The following is a 9,411-nucleotide window of genomic DNA, read 5'->3' on the forward strand; positions in this document are numbered from 1 at the left end:
CAGGTTAGGTCGTTGTTATCAGGTTTTGGTTGAGCAAGGAAACCTGAATCGGGATTGTTTCTTCTTGGAATTGATTCGAGTTTATTTTGTGAAAGACCACTCTCATTAGTCATTGGAGACTGTAGATTGAGGCAAGACTGCAAGGCTACAACTACCATCGAGGTTGCTCAAAGTGAGGCAAGCTGGACATGGTTCTCTTAACCCCATTTGCGGCTATGCTTAGAGCTAGCTCCACTGATTAAAACATCAATAAGCAGTCATTCATAATTTGTTCTCCATAAGATTTGGCTAAGCAGGTAGACTAATAGTTAGCGCCAGTTGGGTCCATCCAAAAACATACTTCCATACCATTGACATCTAATTGAATTTCAAACAATATAATAATCTGATTGGCATTCTCTAGCATACACAATTAATATCCAGTGCTGCCTCGCAGAGGTGGCTTTATTGCTTGCCAGCAAGCGCAGCTGCAATCCAGTTGGACATCAAAGCTGAGATTTCTGGTTGGACAGTCAAGGAAAAGGGAGTCACCGCAACCTACCAGCCAAAAAGAAAGCAGGAAAATTAGCATCAAAGGCAGGAGATTGACGAAAATATGTGTATGTTCTTACAAAATATTCCGACTCACAAATCCATCTTCAAGTGCTCTAATGTCTAGATCCTCCTCAGCACTCTTCTGCTCCTTTTCTGAGAACTGCACATTTATATGAAACAATTGATTGCTGATTATTTACAAAATTAATGCATATAATTTTGGCATACGGTAAATATGGAGCAAAAATTGGAGATCTAAGATCCTTTTACTCTGCTTAGGTTTACCCAGCAAAACTTTTTGTTACATACCTCTAGACGGAAGTATTTCTTTACAGTTTGTGGGGCATTAACTTTTCCTGCAATCCCAACAGATTCTACCTCCACGTTCTTCCTCTGTGAGTTCAGGCGGCGAGCTGCACCCTGCAAAAACAGAAATGAGCAAATCAAATTAAAAGATCTGTAAAAGAAACCAAGTTAATTTTTTTTTTCTTCAATTTATTCTTACAGCTGCGGAGGCATCTCGGCTGAGTTGCGCAAGCTTGATACCAAGGCTTTGCTGGTTGGACATAAAATGACCAGCAGAAGGATGTCTGTTTACTGATACTGATTGCCAGCTCAAAGAGGATCTCCATAGACTCTGCCTGGTAACTTTAAAGCCCTGTCAAGCTCCATCAGAAACGAAACAAGTCAAAGAACTGTATTCAATTGATAATTAATGGAGCCTGTAGAGATTGGCCTGACCTTGTTTGCAATGGGACAAGTGGGGATCTCTATGTTCAACAAGCAAGCTTCGGGAAAACTCTCCTTCTTGATGTCTCTTGTAGCAGCGTAGATTAATGGCAAACAAACACTGGCTGCATCCTTCAAATCATTTTCGGAGCTTACCCCATTCTTCCTGAAATGTCTAAATTGAACAAACAACCCAATTTTGCAAAAAGAATAAAATAAAATGGAAAGGGAAATAAGAGAGGGAAAATGCAATAACCAGTTCAGTGATATGCACACAGACGGTACACCACAAATCAGTGCCTCTCTAGCAGCCGCAGCAGCACCTGAGTAGTACCTATAAGTCACAAGCAGTTAATAAAATTTGACGATCTTATTCTAGCTAAAAGAAAAACAGTGAAATGTTCATCAATGTGTTGAAGATCAAACAGAGGAAAGGCTGTAGGTGGAAATATATAGAAAATTACTTACATGTTGTGTCCGCAACTTGATCCTCTGTTTATTCCACTGATCGCCTGTATTAGGAAATAAATATTAGCAAGCAGAAAAAGCATAAATTAACTAACGCTCAGAATTAAGATCGTTTGTTAATAAATAAGATCAAAAGGAAGTTTATACCAAAACAGGCTTAGACCAGGAAAACAATGCACCAGATAACGCTAAAGAAACACAATCCGCAGGATTTCCTGATAATAGGAAAAGGCAAGTAAAAAAGATATAATTTTTCTAAACTAAAATCTTAAAAAGAAATGGAACGAAAATAGAGGATTACCCGAAACTTCATATGCAGCTTTAACGCCTGTAATATCAACCGAAGAAGCAGCAAGAGTCTCTCCAAGTGTCACTGAGTGACCTGATACGGATCTATCCCTGCACCAAACAAACATGTCAATTCAAAAGTGAAAATTTTTTACTCAACAACCAAACAGAAAGCTGATAAAGGCGGGAAAAAGAAAAAGAAATTGTACATTTGAGGAGCACAGACGTGAACACTGAAACGGCCATCGGCAACGAGAGCTTCGACAAGAGAGGTAAGGCCAGGAGAATCAATTCCTTCTCCGTTTGTAACAAGAATGATATCCTTGTCACAATCTTCATCGCATGATACATTGCTCTGGGGACTGCTCACTGGGCCGCTGCCTTCGACGTCGTTTCTGGCAATCAAAACTTGCTGTAGATTTGAGATGAGAGCAGGAGGCAGAAAGTTGTTCTTGATGGAGGTTGTCATTTGCCTGTTTTCTCGAACTTGATTGGTGTTGGCTTAGAGAAATATATTGGTGTTGTTATATATAAGAATGCCGGTGCAGTTAAAAGTTACTGAATCTTTGAGTTACCACACTTATATTATTATGGAGCTCATTGCACATTTCAGTATGTGACATATCTCTCAAAAAGTAATACAGGTTTTTTTTTAAGAAAAATGATTCATTATAAAAATAATATAATATTGTAATAATTAATAAAAAATATTCATAAAATAATAACGCAGCTAATTAAAGTGATGGATGCTCTGAGAAAATAATTATTTAAGCAGTTATTATAAAATTATTTTAGCTAATAAATCTATTGATTCCTCAATTACAACTAAGCATGGCATTTGTTTCAATTTAATTCTGATTTTCGAAGGAAAAAAAAAAAAAAAAAAAGAGGAGGGAATAATGATCACATGAGGTTGGGCAAGGATTAGACATGATTGAACAAAGGGTCACATGGAGCTGAAGGTCATCTCTACTCAAGGAGTAGGGACAAGCACTGCCGCGTTAATTGAAAAGCAATCTAAAATTCATTCATGGGAGTTGAGTGTTGATGTTTCTGCCAGAAAATTTTGAACTCTTTTCCCTGTTTCACGTCTATTTTTCTTATTTTGCTTTACTAAAAGCTAGATCCTAGGTTATAAATTAGTGGCAAGAATGAAGGTTCAAAATTCAAATCGGTTTGAATTATTCATTATACATGTATATGACTTTTGCACCCTTTTCTTTTGTTTTAGCTTTTTGATAAGGGATATTGTTAATAATCAGTAACCAATGTTTTGAGGGACTCCATAGCTGTTAAGCTTTGGGTAAAAATTCAATGACAGGGATATGGACCCTTGTATTGGAGAAAAAGATTGGCCCCTCAGTTGTCAGATTTCGCGACCTTTTCTCGATGCTTTTGTTCAAATTGAATGCGTTGGCTTGACGAAAATATCAAAAATAGCTCTTTTCAGAGTGGCATTTATTGGGTATGAATTATTATCAGTGGTAGCTAGTATCATAGTAAAGTCTGAAAGAAAAATAAAAAATATGGAAGAAGAGTGTGGTACAAGTGAAATGAGTAGCAGAGGCAACAGTAGATGCTGATTTTAATTTATGGTTGCCTGAATTGGAGACAAACGTTAACATGTGAATGTCTCTTCTGGCTTTCATCAGATCCAAGACTAACAGTAGCAGCGTACAACTTCTCTTTTGTTTTTTTGTTACTCAAATGGCAGAGGGTTTTTATTTTATCTTTTTCGTATCAAATTAAAAAGAAAAACACAAAAGATTCATAGACCTGTAACTGTCCAAAAGATTGTATCTGAGCTATAAAGGATCATATGATTTCTTGAAGCATCAAAGACAGCCATGTCTTAATTTAAAGGAGTGCCGAATGAAAAAGGCTCATAATTAAACCCCAAAGGTATTTGATAAATCTGGCACATCTATCACTCTCTTTTTTGAGGATTTGAGCTATAAGAATAATAAGATCCCACGGAAAAAAGGGTAAGCAATGCTAACAAAATCATATTTATAAATATATAAAGATTAATTATTTTTGTCGGTTGATATGTTGATTCAATCTATACATAGGTCAATTTCATAATAAGCAGCAAAAAGAAAAGGGTACTCGAACACAGCAAACTTCTATTCATCAAAAAGGAAAGGAATTTATAATTACTAACGTATGTTAGATTAGTTGTTAGAGCATTTCTAGCAACATATTTTATTTTATTATATTCTCTACTGATGTGATGAACAATTCAATCCAGTATTAAATTTGTTTCAAAAATCTTAATAGAAAACTTTAGTTTTGTTAATTTAAGATTCAGTAATAAAGATTTTATTCAAAGAACTATTTTTCAGTTCTTATATTCATGAACTGAGTTTTTGATTTTTAAAGGTTTTAATTAAGGATTTGCAGTCTCTGTTATTTTTATATACTAAAAGAAAAAGAGTTAATCGTCGCGGAGTCATGTTTCAATCTACATCCAATTGATATTAGATGGAGCTGTAATTTTGGATCCCTTGCCAGAGCTAAAGACTATGCGATATTCAATAATCTCGAGTTCAAGCCCAAACTTCTTTAATTTCCCAACAAATGCGTGTTGAGCTTCTGCTCTTGCATTTTCATTTACAAGTCAAGGTGGGGCCAAACGGATGGGTCTTAATTTCTCGAGAGTCAAGTAAGCAACTGTTTTGCTCTTTTCTCCGGAAATTCATTCGCAGCTCTGTAGAAAAATAAACTGTAAGAAATTGGTATTAATCTGTGATGATGATCAAATATGTATTCTGAGATTTACAGGATTTATGATGAGCAATATATATACATTTTTGTGATTAACGGTCTTATTGCTATGATCTATAGGTCCTAACTCTATGTTAACGTTATTCTTGCTATACTGAAATTAGTGGAAGTGACTTTTCTTCCTTAGGGAAGAAATGATGCTCCTAATGTCAGCTTTCTGGCCTGTGTTGACAGAAACTGAGGCCTTGTCCCCCAATTCTTGACTGTTGGTTTTGGATTGCTGGGTTTTGCTTATGTTCTTCAACACTCTCCCTCAAGATAGGTTCGAATAGGTTAACCGATCTCATCTTGCTGAGAAGATTTTTATGGCTGGTTTTGTTCAGTGCTTTTGTGAGAATATCTGCCAATTGTTCATTGCTTCTGACGAATGGGGTTTTAATTTCTTCAGACTGGACCTTTTCCCTTATAAAGTGACAATCTACTTCGATGTGCTTGGCGCGTTCGTGGAAGACAGGGTTTGAAGCAATATGTCTTGCAGCTTGGTTGTCGCAGTACATTTTCATTGATCCTTTGGATTTAATCCCCATGTCTGCGAGAACTTGCTTGATCCATATTAGTTCGCTGGCTTTTGATGCCATTGCTCTGTACTCTGCTTCTGCACTGAATCTTGCAGTTACAGTTTGTTTTTTGCTTTTCCACGTCACTAGATTGCCTCCTACAAAATACAAAAACCAGAAGTTGACTTTCTGTCATAGCTTCCGGCCCAATCTGCATCAGAAAAACCAACTATATCAGTCATATTATTGTTCTTCATCCAAATACCTTGGCCGGGTATGCCCTTAAGGTACCTAAGGATCCTATCGACGGCATCTAGGTGACTTGTGCGAGGGGCATGCATAAACTGGCTTACCATATTTACTGCATAAGTGATATCCGGTCTAGTGACAGTGAGATAAATCAGCTTTCCTACTAGGCACTGATAGTGCCTTATATCATCTAAAGGATTGCCATCTTCAAGATTGAGTTTGGCTTTAGTCTCCATTGGTGTATCTATAGGTTTAGCCCCTATTTTTCCTGTTTCCTTTAAGAGATCCAGAACATACTTTCTTTGGCACAAAAAAAGACCCTTAAAAGATTTGGCTATCTCTATTCCAAGGAAGTAAGACTGTTGTCCGAGGTCCTTGATATCAAATTTCCTTTTTAGTTTCCATTTGACTTTTTCTATCTCATTATTAATGTTACCTGTTATGATGATGTCATCAACATATACAAAGATAATAACAGTGCATGTGTGAGTGTGTTTAACAAACATGGAAGAGTCAAAAGCACATTTAATAAAATTAATTGTTAAGAGGAAGTGGCTTAGCTTGGCATACCATGCTCTCGGGGATTGCTTCAATCTGTAGATAGCCTTTTTCAATTTACATACCAAGGATTGATTAGTTCAGGGCTTGTACCCTGGAGGTAAAGTCATGTAGACTTCTTCTTTGAGGGATCCTTAGAGAAAGGCGTTTTTGACATCCATTTGAAATAAGCTCCATCCTGAGTTAACAACAACAGATAATAAAATGCGAACAGTGCTCATTTTGGCTACTAGGGCAAAGGTTTCCTGATAGTCCACCCCATATGTTTGGGTAAACCCTTTAGCTACCAGCCAAGCCTTATATTGCTCAATCGTTCCATCATGCTTATATGAGTTGGATACACTGTGATAACTAATAAAATATTGGATGGGATACGTCACCTTATGGGACACATAGTCCCTTAGTCGGACCGATGGTCGGATCGGCCTGGATGATCTTCGAGGGGCGACTTCTTCAACCTGAGACCTATCTCCCCCTGAAGAAGTTGCCTCGGGAATAGGACTGACTCCCCCTGAAGAAGTGGTCTCGGGAATAGGACTGACTCCTCCTGAAGAGGTGGCATTAGGATTGGCTGCGGAAGCTGGCTCCTCGGTCGATGGAGAAGAGAGTACTGAACTATCAATAAAGAAAGAATTATCCGGAAATAACAAAGTTGAAGTCCCACGAGTGGGGTGAGAGTTAGTAAAATAAGGTGTGCATTCATCAAAAGTCACATCTCTAGAGATGTAGGTCCTGTGTGTGCACGGGTCATAACACTTATACTCCTTCTTTCCAGAAGAGTAGCCTAAGAACACGGTTTTGACAGAGCTTGAATCTAGTTTGTGAGAACGTCTAACATGAACAAAGGCTGTGCATCCAAAGACTCTAATGTGCTCTAGCTCTATTTTTCTGCCCTTGAAAATTTCTAAAGGACTGAGGTTTTTAAGTTTTGGGCTAGGAATACGATTAATGAGATAAGCGGCAGTTAGGAGGGCATCCGACCAAAAAACATGAGGGATGTTATTTTGAAAAAGCAAGGATCTGGTGACTTCAAGAAGGTGGCGGTTTTTCCTTTCACAAACTCCATTTTGCTCGGGAGTATAAATATAGGTAGTTTGGTGCAAAATTCCTTTAGTGGAAAATAAATCCGAAAAATGTTTATTTATATATTCAGTGCCATTATCAGATCGAAAAATTTTAATGGTGGCATTATACTGATTTTGAATAAAATTGAAAAAAATTTGGAAGCAAGCAAAAAACTTCATTTTTGCCTTTTAATAAATAAACCCAAGTGGTCCGAGAGTGGTCATCAATAAAGGTGACAAAGTAACGAAAGTGATTATAAGAAGTAACAGGGGTAGGGCCCCAAACATCAGAATGGATTAAATCGAACATATTGTTTGATGTGGTAGAAGATACAGGAAATGGTAATCTAGTATGTTTGGCGAATTGACAGACATCACAACAACTAGTGTTGATGTTTAAATAAAAAAGCTGGTTTAAAACTCGATCCGACGGATGCCCAAACCGCCGATGAATCAAAAAATCGGAACTGACAGGTTTTGTAGAGACTAGACACTGGTTGGGAGGATTAAAGAGATAATAAAGGCCATTCTCAAATCGACCTTCACCAATCGTCTTCTCTGTGATGCGATCCTGAAATAAGACTGTAGATGGTGAGAAGATAACATTGCAATTTAAAGTTTGTGTAATCTTACCAACTGATAATAAATTGGATTTAAAGTTCGGTAACAGAAGAATGTTGTGAATATCATTATGCAGTAAGTTGGTGGAGCCAAAACCAGAGATTTCAGCTTGATTTCCGTTAGCAACGGTCACATGACTGGAATTATTAGGAACAAAATCGTGCAATTTTGTTACATCCCATGTCATGTGGTCCGTTGCTCCAGAATCAATTATCCAGTTTGATATGTTATTTAAAGAATAATTTTACGATACCAAACCTGTCCCACGAGTCTGTTGAGGCTGAATAAGAGACTGAAGTTGAGCTATAAGCTGGGAGATTTGGTTTTTTTCTGTTGAATTCGGGTCGGTCCAATTGAAGGAGTCGAACCGGGTCGGGTCGCTTAAGCCGGGTCGGACCGAGTCATCTGAACCGGGTCGGATCGGGTCACTTGAACTGGGTCGGACTGGGTTGTTCCATATGGGCCGGGCCGGGTCGGGATGTTGGAGTTGGATCAGTTTAAGTTAAGCACATCAGACCCAACACTCATAACCCGACCCGTATAGCACCCTGCATCATAACCACTAGGGTTATATGCATTGCTCATTCCGCCGAACCTTGCTCTTCCTTCCTTCTCCCTTCTCCCGTTCTTTCCTCTCTCGTTTTCGTTGAGAACCGGCCGAAGATGAGGGTGGAGGAGTCAGCAACGCTTTTAAGTATGCTCATGCCTTCGGCAATGGCTGCACCTCTCGGCGCTGGGAGGCACTCCTTGTGTTCGGGCTGTCTCACGGGCATGCGAGAGGCTGTAGGCTCTTTGGGTGTTGTCTAAACTACCTCCAGCCCCTATTGTTGTTCGTCGGTGGGAGATAGCTTTGGAGCTCTTCCCACTGAGTCAAAATTTCTATGGCATAGCTCGTACTTGTCCGAGTCCCCTGTTTTATTTGAGGCAGTTCCTGTTTCAGATTGAAGATGTGTGCATAATTTTGCTCATGTCCATATAAATTTTTTACCTTGTCCCAAACTGCATGTGATGAAGCCAGCAGCATACACAGCCTGGCTATCTGAGGCTCCATAGTATTGGTGAGTAGTGACATGACCATATGGTCGGTCGTCTGCCACTCTTCTACTGCCTTAATTTTTTCTTTCGTTGGTTCATGAGAGTTGGTTGGCTATGGCTTTTCCCGGGTCCCTATAACAAACCCTAATTTTTTTCTGCCACTTAGGCCGATATACACAGCTCATAACCATTCGAAATAATTCTGGTTGCCTTTTAAGGTAATGTTGGTTAATTTGGAAATGTCATTGTGAGACATGATGAAGAATGTTTTTTGTGTGATTGAAGGGTAGATAATGACAGGATTATTCCTGCTCTGATACCATGTGGAAAAATAAACTGTAAGAAATTGGTATTAATCTGTGATGATGATCAAATATGTATTCTGAGATTTATAGGATTGAGGATGCGCAATATATATACACTTTTGTGATTAACGGTCTTATTGCTATGATCTATAGGTCCTAACTCTATGTTAATGTTATTTTTGCTATACTGAAATTAGTTGAAGTGACCTTTCTTCCTGAGGGAAGAAAGGATGCTCCTAACGTCAGCTTTCTGGCCTGTGATGACAGAAACTGAGG

The 9,411-nt window shown here is 38.4% G+C and overlaps 1 protein-coding gene across 1 annotated transcript; it reads right to left on the minus strand.

Annotated features, from left to right (window-relative positions):
* Positions 1–260: 260 nt before the first annotated feature.
* On the minus strand, positions 261–2,596 carry LOC8272562 (5'-nucleotidase SurE). The gene is made up of 10 exons (XM_002514079.4): positions 2,229–2,596; positions 2,033–2,130; positions 1,879–1,946; positions 1,732–1,775; positions 1,520–1,597; positions 1,276–1,429; positions 1,040–1,192; positions 844–954; positions 629–694; positions 261–537 (listed from the first exon to the last, which is right to left on the minus strand). The coding sequence occupies exons 1-10, from the start codon at positions 2,486–2,488 to the stop codon at positions 445–447; spliced, it is 1,125 nt and encodes a 374-aa protein (XP_002514125.1). The 5' UTR covers positions 2,489–2,596; the 3' UTR covers positions 261–444.
* Positions 2,597–9,411: the final 6,815 nt, after the last annotated feature.

Source organism: Ricinus communis, chromosome 3 (genome assembly GCF_019578655.1).
Source record: "Ricinus communis isolate WT05 ecotype wild-type chromosome 3, ASM1957865v1, whole genome shotgun sequence".
Lineage (NCBI taxonomy): Eukaryota > Viridiplantae > Streptophyta > Magnoliopsida > Malpighiales > Euphorbiaceae > Ricinus > Ricinus communis.